Source organism: Pelophylax lessonae (genome assembly GCF_965119305.1).
Source record: "Pelophylax lessonae genome assembly, chromosome: 1".
NCBI lineage: Eukaryota > Metazoa > Chordata > Amphibia > Anura > Ranidae > Pelophylax > Pelophylax lessonae.
In genome coordinates this window covers 751,250,249-751,264,191 of record NC_138768.1, presented here as the reverse complement: position 1 = coordinate 751,264,191, position 13,943 = coordinate 751,250,249, and the positions used below count along the sequence as shown (strand labels likewise).

Sequence of the window (13,943 nt, the reverse complement as noted above, 5' to 3'; positions counted from 1 at the left end):
CGCACCCAGAAAAATTAAACCCTCAAAAGAGAAACTAAACCGAGTTCGCTTTTAAACTGCTGCCTGCAAAATCTTGCGGCCAAAAGAAGCATCCACGGATGCCAACACATCTACCTTGTAGAATTTTGTGAACGTATGAACAGATGACCAAGTTGCTGCCTTGCAAACTTGTAGCACCGACACCTGATGGCGAAAAGCCCAAGAGGCACTCAGCGTTCTCGTAGAATGAGCCTTCACTGGAAAAGGAGGAACCTGACCCCTCAGTGAATAGGCCTGTACCACAGTCTGCCTGATCCATCTGGAAATGGTCACAGCAGATGCAGACAATCCCTTACGAGGTCCATCTGTAAAGACAAAAAGGGCATCTGAGCTTCTAAGGAGTCAGTGGTCTCTAAATAAACCCTGATCGCCCGAACCACCTCCAAAGAATGCAAGGCATACTCCTTAGGATGCTGAGGTTTAGGGCAAAGCGAAGGCAACACAATGCCTTCATTCAGATGAAAATCAGAAACCACCTTAGGAAGGAACGACTGATTAGGTTGAAGTACCACCTTATCCCTGTGTACAAGCAGATAAGGCGAGCGGCAAGACAACGCCACCAATTCAGATACCCTGCGGGCAGAAATGATTGTCACCAAGAAAGCAACTTTCTGAGACAAAGAAAGCAGAGATATATCCTGAATTTTTTCAACAGAAACACCAGATTTAGATCCCAGGGAGGTAACGGGATCGCCTCAGAGGAGCCATATTGCGCACTTCCCTGGATAAAAGTCCGGATTAGGACATGCGTGGCTAACGGACATTGAAAATATATAGCCAAAGCTGAAACTTGGCCTTTGATAGTACCCAAAGTCAACCGCTGTTCAACCCCTTTCTGCAAAAAGGCCAAAACCCTAGCGATCGAAAACAAGCGAAGGTGCACCTTCATCGATTCACACCAGTCAAGGCCAGTGTGGAGCCATCAATAATGACCGGAATGTTTTCCACCTCTATCCTGCGCAGAAGCCTCGGCAGGAGTTTCAATGGGGGAAATGCATAAATCAGCCAATACCGACCTCAGGGAGCCACCAGTGCGTCTGTGGCATCGGCCAGAGGATCTTGAGACCTGGCTATGAATCTCTGCACCTTCTTGTTGAGGCAATGGCAAATAGATAGACCTCAGGAGTCCCCCACTGAACACATAGGAGGCGGAACACCCCTGGGTATAGGGACCACTCCCCTTGATTCAACACCTGACGACTAAGGTAATCCCCTTGCCAGTTTTCCAAACCTGGAATGTGTACAGCAAGAAGGGCTGGAACAAAGCTCAGGCCAGAATCTCAGCCACCTTCTTGGCCACCAAGACACTCCTGGTGCCTCCTTGGTGATTGATGTAAGCCACAGCCGTGGCTTTGTCTGATTGAATAAAAACCGGACAACCTTGCAGACGAGTCGTCCAATGACTCAGACAAAGCTTTATCGCTCTGAGCTCCAAAATATTTATCGGGAAGTTTTGACTTTTCCATCGTCCAGGTACTCTGGGCATAGAGCTTCCCCAGCACCCCCCACCCCAGCCAGACAGGCAGGCATCCGTGGTTACCACCGTCCAAAACAACGGAACTGCCTCGAAGGTCGATACCATCAGACCATAGGGCTCGCATGCAAACTTGTAGAGAGGACAGAGTGTTGTCCAGCAACAACTGAATCGCCCCCTGCAACTTTTGCAGCTTTTCCGGGGGAATAAAAAGCCTTGCCAAGGCTGATTCAGAGTCAAGCCCAGATAATCCAGTCTCAGATTTGGAGTCAGCGCAAATTTCTTGAAATTGATGTTCCAACCAAACTCCTACAGGAGTTCCGACCGTGATCGTCAAATCCCCCAACAAGGCTGAATGAGAGTCCGCACTCAACAGGAGATCGTCCAGGTACCCCAGTACCGCCATCCCCGTCGGTGCAGCAATGCTAAAACCGATGCTAGTACCTTGGTAAATTGATAATGCTCCTCTGCTACCGCTGATGTCTAGCGTAAATAGGGATGTGTAGATATGCGTCCTTTATATCTATGGAGGCTAAGAAATCTCCCTGATGCAGAGACGCTACTACCCTGCGCATGGACTCCATACGAAACCTCTGTACCCGCACAAAGCGGTTCAGGGCCTTGAGATCCAGGATGGGACGCACCTTGCCTTCTTTTATGCGCACGGTGAATAGGTTTGAATAAAACCCCTGAAAACGTTCCTGAGCGGGAACGGACACAATTACTCCTTGTCACAGCAAGTTGTGTACCGCCCTTCGCAAGTCCCTTAACCAGACTGGGGATTATTGAAGATTGGATGGGAAGAACCTGTCCGACAGACGAGACCGGAATTAGTACTTGTATCCTAATCAGATCAGTTTGTGAACCCATTTGTCCTGAACCTAGAAGGTCCAGGGTTCCTGAAAGAATGGCAGATGTACCCCCACCCTAGACTTGGGTGAGGGCGCCCCTTCATGCAGCCAAGGACTTGTCTGCAGGTCCACATTGGCCGGACTTAGATTTTCCCAACCATGGCTTCTTGGAACCCCAAGAAGACCTAAATGGTTTACCTTTTTCATGGGACCCGGAGGCACAAAAAAGACATTTGTGAGCAGTAAAGGAAAGCCGCCGCCTAGTATGCCGTGCCCTGCCCTTAGAGGATTGGGGCAGATTAGTGCTCTTACCCCACTTGATAACTTTGATCAACTCGTCCAGGGAGGATCCAAACAGCCTCTCCCCTGTAAAAGGAAGATCAGTCACAGACGAAGCCTGGTCAGCCGACCAGCATTGTAGCCATACCATGTGCCTAATAGCTGATGTCCTTGCCAGCAACAAAGTTGAGTCCAGGGACATATCACACATGAACACCAGGGCTTGGGTCAACTAGTCTATTAGTTCCAGTACCGCAGGGGGAAGCCGTGTTGTCCCAAGTTACTTTTCGGTAACTTCACCCATTCAGTAGCAATCTGCGCTACTAAAACATTCACAAAGGTAGCCTTTAACATGTGACCTGCTACCACATGTAAATGGGGGGACAAGAATTCCACCCATCTATCCACGGCATCTGAAAAGGTTGGAGACATATCCACCGGTACCAGAATCGATTTATTCAACCCGGCTACTGGAGAATCCACTTTCGGTGGTACAGTCTACCTATTGGACACAGCCTCCGTAAAAGAATAACGGCATGCAAAACGCTTGGGCACCACCAACATGTGCTTAATGCGTCGACATTGTTCATCCACAATAGTATGAAACAATTCCGAACAAGGGAATACCTTGCCCGATTTACGAGATTTGCGGGAGCCAAAAGACACCTGCTTATCTGATGCTGTAGGTTCATCAGCCAACTTTAGGGTTTTCTGCACAGAAACTATCAGGGCTTCCACCAATGCGTGTTCCCGCGTAGCGGCTGATGAGGACAGGTCCTCTTCACCATCAGAATGTGAAGAAAGAAACTGACCCTTCAAGGTGGTCTGCGTTCGCGGCGACCATATTGGTCTCAGAATCCGAAGATCCTGCCAATGGAGGTGAGGGCGGAGGACGTTTGCGGCTGGCAGCACCAGAAATGACAAAATTCACTTTTGACATCAGGCTTTGCAAGAAAAAACCTGCAAAAAAAATGCAATTTCTGGCTGCAACTGTGAACTGGAGGGTCCCGCAGTCGCTTCCAGGGGGTCTGCAGGTGAATTTTCATCCTGGGACTCCACTGCTCAAATAAAAAATAAATTAAAAAAAGTGTGTTCAATATCCCTTTAAGACCGCGAAAAACGTGATTTCACCGATAATCCTGCGGATTCACAATCCCTGATTATTATGTAATAATAGAGCAGAAGAGGAAAAAACCCACAGGGAAACCAAGGAACATTACCAGACCACAGAGAAGCATCCAGCCTGATCAGTGTAAAAACGAAACTAACACTGTCTGCACAGGAAGAGGAAGAAGCTCTGCCTTTATAAATTATAAGCCATGCCTTATGCCTGTCCATCCCCAGGACCTCAAGAAAATGGCCACTCATACATTCCTAATAGGGAAGTATAGAAATTGGCTGCCCATGCAAACTAATGGGAACACAGAGATCATGAACCACAGCAAAATGGCGGCCCCCACGGCAAGCCAGGCGGTCTCCAGGACTCCCCAAAGGGGTCCCAGAACAATAGGGATCTAAAAGGTCCCTAGCCAGGGACTCACCCAGGACAATCCACCCCCCTCAAATAAGCGCCATAACGGCCGCATTATTACTCCACCCCCCCAAAAGGTAAAACCTGCTAGGGGTTGGGGAATGCCAAGATTAGTCCTCCGGGGTGCCAGGGAACTGAGGGAGCCCCTAAGGTCCGACCATTCCAGGGAGGGGCCCAGGCCCGTCAAGGGTGTGTGGGGGGACAATTTTACTCACCATACCACGGTACCAGGTGGGCGCCAGTATGAAAAAGATCACCTCCCACCTGGGATAGGGGCGCTGTCAGCCAAAAGGAAGCTGCGACTCAGGGCGTTCCAGGTCGATGCGCCCAAGCGAGGCTCGTCCCCATTAATTTCGTGGCAAGGCCTAGTTCTGGACTATAACCTGCTCACGCTCGCTGGCCAGGCTGGGAGACCTTAAGGATCTAGATTATCCAATGCGAAACAGCAGCCGGCTGTTGCTTGTAGTTCCTCTGGATCTTGTTCCTCAGGAACTAACTAGTTAAAAAATAAAAATCACAAACTTTCCCTGTTACAGCTAAGACCGAAGTCCCAGCAGGGAGCTAGGTCCTATTACTAACACTAGGCAGAACAAAACTGTTTCATGATAGCAGAGTCTTAGGGGGTTATGCCTGCAGGGACAGCCCCCATAGGCGTGGTTATGTTTTTTTTCCTGCCTAGTGCCTATTCCCAGGAGGAGCATAACCCTATGAGTCATGAAGATAAGGAGCTGCGTCTGTCAATAAACTATAGAGAAAACCTATAGAGAGATGGAAGCTTGTGACTCTGCTGTTTGTGCCAGGCAAATATAGATCAGCAGGAATGAGGCACTTTAATTAGAGAAGTGTTGCCTGTTCAAGGATTTCTTGGCCAACGACTGCCTTTAACATGATTACCTCTTACTTATTGTACAACACCAGCTGATTCCCCAGTATTTAGCCATTATGGAATAGAGACACATCATAAAAATACAAAAAGTAATTGAAGACAAAACCTACATGGGCCCTCGCTTATTTTAACACATAATTTTAATGATCATAAAATGAAGCACAAGTAATGTGTCACACAAGCCTGCAGTCCAGATGTCGAGATATTGCTCTATGGTCCCTTCCACATTCACAGTTCAGCAACAGTACACAAAACCATTTCCGACGCTACATAAGGAAAGCTCATTAACTGTGTACCAGACTGAATGGAAGTCACATGAGCCCAGAGCAGACACGCTGGAGACTCGGCTCCTATTCTTGTCAGATAACTACATCATAATTCAAAGAGCTGGAGCTTCGTCAGAGTTCAGAAATCACACCACATACTGTGATTTTGTTTAGCTCATTTAACGGTTGTACTTCACTTCCAAAACACACAAATTGTCTTTTTTCCCTAACAATGAAAATGGTACTGGAGTCTGTGACTTGGACTACTGAGTAACAGTGGGAAAAGTGATTTGAAAACAGCATGAATTTTAAAGTCTGTTTTTCTTTTCTAGAAGTATCTAGAAGACAACCCACTTCTATAAAACTGTATAGAAAGCATTTCTGTGCAATCGTCCATTCACGTTTATACATTGGAATGAAACATCCTGTCACATTTTCTTTCATATTTGGGATTAAAGTAGAACTATAGGCAAAACTTTTTATTTTGGATAGAGTAAAGGAGGGTTATCCCCTACCAGATTTTCTTTTGCCATCTGTGTGCCATTGCAAAGATTTCCCTTCACTTCCTGTCCCATACCCAAACAGGAAGTGAGAAGAAATCCCTGCAAATTAAGCGAATCCCGTGGGGCCCTCAGATCACCAGAACTAGTGTCCACAATGGAAGATTTCCCCTCTTACTGTCCTGGGGACATCCCAGAATTTTATATTTTTTTAAACTTTCACTTTTATTGATAATGGTAAACAGGATAGATAGAGAGGTGGAATGTCCTTAACAGTGACAGACCGCAATAATTTACTTATACTTTAAGGGCTTGTTCACACCAGCGTGCATGCATGTAGGAGGGCAGTGGTGGGTGGTGTTAGGCATGGTTACCAATCACATGGTTTACTTCCTTTTTTAAAGCAGAACTTAAAAAGGGGTTGTAAAGGCAGAAAGTTGTTTTATCTTAATGCATTAATGCAATCTATGCATTAGGATAAAAAGCCTTCTGTGTGCTTTTACTTACCCGAGGTCCATCTAGATCCAGCGATGTTGCACAAAAGACTCGGCTGTCTGGGATTCTCCCACCTTATTGGCTGAGACCACAGCGCGGCAACACAGGCTCCCACGGCGGTCAACGTCAGTGAGACAATGAGGAGAAAAGGGGGTGGGGCTGGGCCATGGCTTTGTTTCTAAATGGACACATGGAGCTGCGGCTCAGCTTAGTTGTCCCTATAGAAAGCTGTTTGCTGTGGGGGCACTCAACAGGAGGGAGGGGCCAGGAGCACCAAAGAGAGACCCAAGAAGAGGAGGACCTGGGCTGCTCTGTGCAAAACCACTACACAGAGCAGCCAAGTATATTATGTTTGTTATTTTTAATGAAAAAAAAAAAAAAACAAGACTTTAGTATCACTTTAACTGTATCTAAGCAGCAAAAAAGCTTTTTATTTCATTTTTAATATTCTACACACACTCATCCCTCCATGTCTCAATGCTTTATTTTGTTGAGAAATCACTTTGAAATACACCCCCCTAGCATTTCTAGCCGTGGCTATCTTGAGTAAGGGCAGATGATTCATGTAGCACTTCCCGGAATCCATTTGCCCTTCGCTCAGTCATACAGACAGGAGGGTCTGCTTAGCTGAGAAAGCTCCTTCCTCCCCTATTCCAGATGAAAGCAAGAAAACGTCCAGGAAATCACACAGGACAGGAATAAGAATCAAAAGGAGAATAAATCTTTCATCACTTTTCCATTGCTAAAGTTTTGGCTGGAGTGCTACCCTAAAGTGGAGTTCCACCCTGTATTTGGCCCCTGGCATTGCTGGTTACAGTGCCATAAAGGTTCAGAATGTTTTGGGGTTTTTTTTTGGGTCACTAAAGATCCACCTTTGCTGTACATCCTTGTGGCGAGGTACATTATATCCCACCGCCCATTGGCTCCTGGGATGTGTGTCATAATTTCCAGGAGTCAATGGGCAACCTGCAATACACCAAGTGTGCCGCACTCGGTTCACACTGCGCAGGCGTGAGATTGGGAGGTGCACGCTAGATAGCCAGCGGCACCATTTCCCGGAAGAAACTCCAAGTGGGCTTCAGATGCCCACATTAAGGATGGAAGCTCACTGGATCCGGAGGGTACAGGGAGTACAAATAAACTCATTAAAAAAGAAAACCTTAGTTACTTACCGGTGACGGTATTTCTAAGAGCCTTTCAGGACAGCACCTGGAGAGAGCGCAGCTCCACCCAATCCACAGGAAACACTGCAAATAAAAACTCCTCCTCTTCCACCATGCCTCAGTCATATAGTAGCCTCCGACATGCTGGAAAACATAAACTACCACAGGTTAAACATTTACAAATTATATTATAAACAAAACCAAGGGGGGGTAGCTGCTGCTGTCCTGAAAGGCTCTTAGAAATACCGTCACCGGTAAGTAACTAAGGTTTTCTCAGATCGCCTTTCAGGACAGCACCTGGAGAGGATAAGCGAGTAACTTACACTTAGGGTGGGACCACTGCCTGCAGAACTTTTCTGCCAAAGGCTTGATCCTGAGCTGACAACAAGTCCAACCTGTAATGTCTAATAAAGGTTGAATAGCTGGACCAGGTAGCTGCCTTGCAGATTTGATCAGGCGAAGCACCGGCCCTTTCAGCCCATGAGGTTGCCACAGACCTTGTAGAATGCGCCAAGATGCCTTCTGGAGGTTCTTCTCCTTGAGCTACATAAGCCTGTTCAATTGCCCATCTGAGCCATTTGCCTAAAGTGCTCTTTGATGCTTTTTCTCCTATACGGGACCCTGAGAAGATGACAAATAATGCATTTGTCTTTCTAAATTCCTTAGTTACCAGGAGGAACTGAAGTAAGCATCTCCTCACATCCAAGGTATGAAAGGATTCTTCCCGAGTATTACTAGGAGTTGAGGAGAAAGTTGGTAAGACAATTTCTTGTGATCTATGAAAAGATGAAGCAATCTTTGGAAGAAAGGCTGGGTCCGTTCTTAGGACTACTTGATCTGCAAAAATTGTCAAAAAAGGGTCTGAAATTGAGAGGGCCTGGATCTCACTGATCCTCCTGGCCGAGGTTATTGCTATCAAAAAGATGGTCTTCAAAATTAAATTCTTCAGGGAAGCCTCTTTTAAAGGTTCAAAAGGAAACTTAGTCAAACCTTGTAACACAATGGTCAAATCCCATTTGGGAAATACTTTAAGGGCTATTGGCCTGTTGCGGGCTAATGCCTTGAAAAAACGAATGATTAGAGTCTCTTGGGACAAAGTCTTTTCGAAAAAAACTGAAAGAGCCGCTACTTGCGTCTTTAAAGTACTTGCTGCTAGTCCTTTCTCCATTCCCTCATGGAGGAACTCAAGCACTGAAATTAAATTTTTTAATTCAAAATTTTTGCTGGAACACCAAAAGTTGTATTTTCTCCAGACTTTCAAGTAAATATCCCTAGTCACCTTCTTCCTGCTGGAGAGAAGGGTGGAGATAACTTTTTCTGACAGGCCTCTGGCTCTCAAGATGTCTTCTTCAGTAACCACGCTGTCAGTTGTAAGCGGTCCAGTTCTGGGTACACTAGGTTCCCCTGTGTCAAAAGATCTCTCCTGTACGGAAGTTTCCAGGGAGGTTCTGAGGCAAGATTCAGCAGGAGGGCGAACCAAGGTCTCTTTGGCCAGTAAGGTGTAATCAGAATCAAGTTGGTCTTTTCTTCCCTGAACTTTTTGAGAACCAACGGAATCAGTTGGAATGGAGGGAACGCGTAAGACAAACGGAAGTCCCATGGATGGGCTAGAGCATCCAAGCCCCAGTCCTGATCCTCCCTGTGTAGGGAAAAGAATCTTTGGACTTTGTTGTTCTGTTGACAAGCGAACAAATCTATTTGGGGAAGACCCCAGACTTCCACGATCTGCATGAATACTTCTTGATTCAGACTCCATTCTGATTCCAACACCTTTTTCCTGCTCAGCAGATCTGCTAGAAGGTTTTGTGACCCCTTCAGATGCACCGCTGTCAGAGAGGCTAGATTTTTCTCCGCCCAGGAGAGTAGCTGTATTGCCAGATCTGATAGCTGTCTGCTTCTTGTGCCTCCTTGCTTTGACACGTAGGCCACTGCTGTCATGTTGTCCGACAGAACTTGCACATGATGGCCCCTGACTGTCTGTTGAAAGGACCAAAGACCCAAAAGGATGGCTTTCAACTCCCGCCAGTTGGATGATTTCCTGGACTCTGCTTTGGACCATGTCCCTTGCATCGTCCGGCCTTCCTGGTGGGCTCCCCAACCCCACGAAGTGGCATCCGTCGTCAGACGTTTGTTCGTCTGGAAAGTCCATTGCAGACCTTCTTCCAGATTTCTGGAATTCCTCCACCACCACAGAGATCTCTTTGCTTTCGTGGAGATTCTGATGGATTTCTCCAGATGTTCCGGGTATGACCAACTCTGCAGAATGTCTCTCTGGAGAAGACGGGAATGCAGTCTTGCCCACTGCACTGCAGGGATAGCGGCTGTGAGCAAGCCCAAAGCTGCCATGGCCGACCTGACAGTAACCTGATGATTGGTTTGTAATCGAGCAACTGCGTTCTGAGTCTTCTCGATCTTTTCTTGAGGTAGAAACACCTTCTGGAGGACCGAATCTATTCTGTATCCCAGAAATTTTATCTGCTGAGATGGAATCAAGCTGGATTTCTCCAAATTCATGAGCCACCCCAGACTCTCTAGGTGGTCCTGAGTCTCCTGAAGGTGTACCAACGTCTGGCTCTTGGACTCTGCAAAAATTAGCAGATCGTCCAGGTAAGGGACAATTGAAATACCCCTCAGCCTTAATGGCTCTAGGGCATCCGCCATTACCTTGGTAAACACCCTTGGAGAAGATGAGAGGCCAAAGGGGAGGGCCCTGAACTGCAGATGCCAGACCGATTCCCCGAGATTGACCGCCAGCCTTAGGAATTTCTGGCACTCCTGATTTATTGGGATGTGCAGGTAAGCGTCCCTCAGATCCAAGGATGCCATGAAACAGTTTGGGGACAACAGTTTGGTCACTGAATAAATGGTGTCCATCCTGAAGTGCTTGCACCGAATTGATCTGTTTAGGATTTTCAAATTTAGGATCATTCGGTACTTGCCTGAGGGTTTTTTCACTAGAAAGATCTGAGAATAAAACCCACGGCCTTGTTGCCCCTCGGGGACTTGGATAATCACTTCCTGTTGAATCAGCTCTTGTAAAAGAGACATCATTGAGGAAGCCTCTTCCGGATCCCTTGGAAGGGGAGTAACATGGAATCTGCTTGGAGGTGTCTCCGAAAACTCCAGTTTGTATCCTTGAGCCACTATATTCTTTACAAAGGGGCTTGCGGATACCTCTTCCCAACGTGGGAGGAACCATAACAGCCTTCCTCCCACTGGAAGACTGTTGTCACTTGCTTTTATTGGCCTGGTCAGGTGGTCTAAAGAGGACTCCACCTTTCCCTTTGCCTTTATGGGAGGTCCATCTTGATCTCTGATCTTGTTCACGACCTCTGTTGGTTTGTTGAACAGAACGAAATCTCTTCTTAGGAGGCGATTTCTTTTTTGACGGAAAGGCCTTCTTCTTATCCGCCGTTCTGTCAAGAATTGCTTCCAATTCAGGCCCGAAAAGCAAGTCACCGGCAAAAGGTAAACCACAGAGTTTCACCTTAGAAGCTGAATCACCTGTCCAGGTTTTCAACCAGACCGCCCTCCTGGCAGAGTTGACGAGGGCTGCTGACCTGGCAGACATTTTGATAGACTCAGCAGAAGCATCGGCCATATATTTTACTGCCTTTAGGAGCAGCGGAAATGAATCCAGGAGATCTTTCCTTGCTGTTCCAGCCTCCACATGCCCTTTAAGTTGTTCGAGCCAGCACTCAAGATTTCTGGCTACCACCGTGGAGGCCATGGCCGGCTTAAGGCTGGACGTAGAGGAATCCCAAGCCTTTTTAAGGAGAGAATCTGCCCTTTTATCCATGGCGTCTTTCAGAACACCCATGTCCTCGAACGCCAAATCCGTGCGGCGAGACACCTGAGAAAAAGCAGCATCCACTCTGGGCTTCTTGTTCCATAGGTGCGCCGTATCCTCTTCAAACGGAAATCTCCTTCTTAGGGATTTAGAAAAAAAAGGGGCCCTCTCTGGGTCCTTCCACTCTTTTTCAATAGATTCCGTAAGGACTTTATGAACAGGAAAAACCCTGCGCTTTGTCTGTTCAAGGCCCTGGTACATTCTGTCATGAAGTGAAACTTGCACCTTTTCTTCTGCGATTTCCAACGTGGTGTAAATCGCTTTCAGCAACTCATCAACCTCTTCCAAGGATAATTTGTATCTGGAAGAACTAGCCACCTCTTCCTTCTCTTCCTCCTCTGAATCCCTGATGGAACAGAGAGCACTCTCCCCCTCATCTTCTGAATCGCTTGACACTGCAGACTTAGAAGTAGACGGCTGGGAAGATGTACCACCCGTTTGTTGGGAATCTGATAGAACTTGTGGCGTCCTGGATAACAGGGAACGAACTGAGGACAAGGTGTCTGTGAGTTCTTTAAATGAAGATATGAATTCATTATTCTGCTGACTAGACTCTTCCTTCACAAGGTCAGCAATACATGCTTTACAAAGTGGCTTCACCCAGGAATCTCTGAGTGGATTCTTGCATGAAGGGCATTTCCTTGATGCTGGGGCTCTTGTCTTCACTGTGGCTTTAACCTAGTAAAGAAAAAGCCACCATGAAAGCCCAATAACCACTATAAAAGAAAACCACCACCTAGTGATTTCTTGCAAGGGAGAAAATCGTGACCCACACCAAAAAGGATCAGAAGAAAAGACTCCCAGATGCATATATATCCTGTTAGACTGGGAACAGTTACTCAGTCTACAGGGCAGGCTCCAAAGGAGGAAGGAAGAAACCCCACAATAAAAGCTCACACAGTAAAGAAAAAAGAGGCACCACTGCACCTCTCCTACCTGAGCTTGGCCGGCGCTGGCGGTGCCTGCTTCCACCGTCGCTGCAGACTTTTCCTCCATGTTGTTGAAAAGCGCAGCTTGCTGGCAGATCTCTCCATTTAAATACCGCTTCCCGCGTCCTCCTCTGTGGACCGGAAGCGGAAGCGCCGACCTCGTGACCTGCCTCTGACCCCTGCGTGTATTGCGGTTGGAGCAAACGCCGCCACGCCCCCACCGGAAGTCCCGTCCACCGGAAGTGACGCCGCGCGTCCCCGGGATCAGAGTCCGAAAGTGCGGGAGATTCGAATGCCAAAAGCGGCTCCCCGCCCGCCGACCGGCCGAAGCGCGGACCTCTGACGCCCGGACCGGATCCTCCGATGGGTTTCAGCTCCCCTGAGCGAACGAGGTGAGAGGCTCCGGAGCATACCCCCTTTGACACTCCAGGGAGGGGAGCTGGGATGGTCTCCATGCTGAAACAGCAAACAAAAACTGGGCAACAAATCCTTCTCTCCCCCTGGAGAGAGTGCAGCCCTTCCACATAGCTCCTGCAATGCTTCCACCATGGCGGAGGAAACACAAATGACTGAGGCATGGTGGAAGAGGAGGAGTTTTTATTTGCAGTGTTTCCTGTGGATTGGGTGGAGCTGCGCTCTCTCCAGGTGCTGTCCTGAAAGGCGATCTGAGAAAAAATGGATTTTTGTAAGATCTTACCGTAAAATCCTTTTCTCTTAAGCTCATTGACAGACGTAGTCCTCTTGATTAATATCAAATTCGGTTATACTGCCCTCTACAGGAGTAGGACACTAGGCAGAAGAAAACGTGCTGGCCACACCTTAGGGGCAGTCCCAGAGGGTATATCCTCTCTCTCTCTGCTACAGGATGTCAGTTATGTCACAAAGCAGAGTCAGAGAATTTAACCCAACCCAACTCAAGATAGAGGGGCGGGTACTGCGTCTGTCAATGAGCTTAAGAGAAAAGGATTTTATGGTAAGATCTTACAAAAATCCATTTTTCGCTGTCGCTCATTGACAGACGCAGTCCTCTTGATTAATATCAAATTGGAACATCCCAAAGCAGTGCCACAAATGAGGGGTGGGATAACAGAAATCAAAATTCAAATCCAGAAGGCCCAACCGGTGCCGACTAGAAGTCTTAAAGGCTCATCAGACAAAAGGATGAGACTCAACTGAAAACCCAACAGAAAAAACCCTCGAGGTAGACCAACGGTCTCCTCAAATTGCGGCCTGCAGAACCTTGCGACCAAAAGAGGCATCCGCCGATGCCATCACATCAACTTTATAAAATTTTGTAAAGGTATGAACCGACGACCAGGTAGCCGCCTTGCAAACTTGAACCACTGACGCCTGATGGCGGAAGGCCCAGGAAGCACTAAGCGCCCGAGTGGAGTGCGCCTTAACAGGGAACGGAGGATTCCGACCCTTAATAGAATAAGCCTGTACCACCGTCTGTCTGATCCATCTGGAGATAGTGGCGGCAGATGCAGGCAACCCTTTTTTGGGGCCATCCGTGATCACAAAAAGTGAATCCGTCTTACGAAACGAGTCCGTAGTTTTCAAGTATACCCTGATTGCCCGAACCACATCCAAGGAATGTAACGCAAACTCCCGAGGATGACTGGGCTTAGGACACAGGGAAGGTAACACAATATCTTCATTCAGATGAAACTCTGAAAC

The 13,943-nt window shown here is 47.4% G+C and overlaps 2 protein-coding genes across 4 annotated transcripts in view; both read right to left on the bottom strand.

Annotated features, from left to right (window-relative positions):
• ATP8A1 (ATPase phospholipid transporting 8A1) overlaps positions 1-13,943 on the bottom strand; it is a 473,872-nt gene that overhangs the window by 319,830 nt on the left and 140,099 nt on the right. The gene's annotated exons all lie outside the window — the stretch shown is intronic.
• LOC309544779 (lamina-associated polypeptide 2, isoforms alpha/zeta-like) overlaps positions 1-13,943 on the bottom strand; it is a gene marked incomplete at both ends in the record, with an annotated part of 31,627 nt that overhangs the window by 279 nt on the left and 17,405 nt on the right. The window contains one exon of the mRNA XM_082243749.1: positions 10,761-11,751. Within this exon, the coding sequence (XP_082099875.1) occupies positions 10,761-11,751 (991 nt within the window). The remainder of the gene's footprint in view (positions 1-10,760; positions 11,752-13,943) is intronic.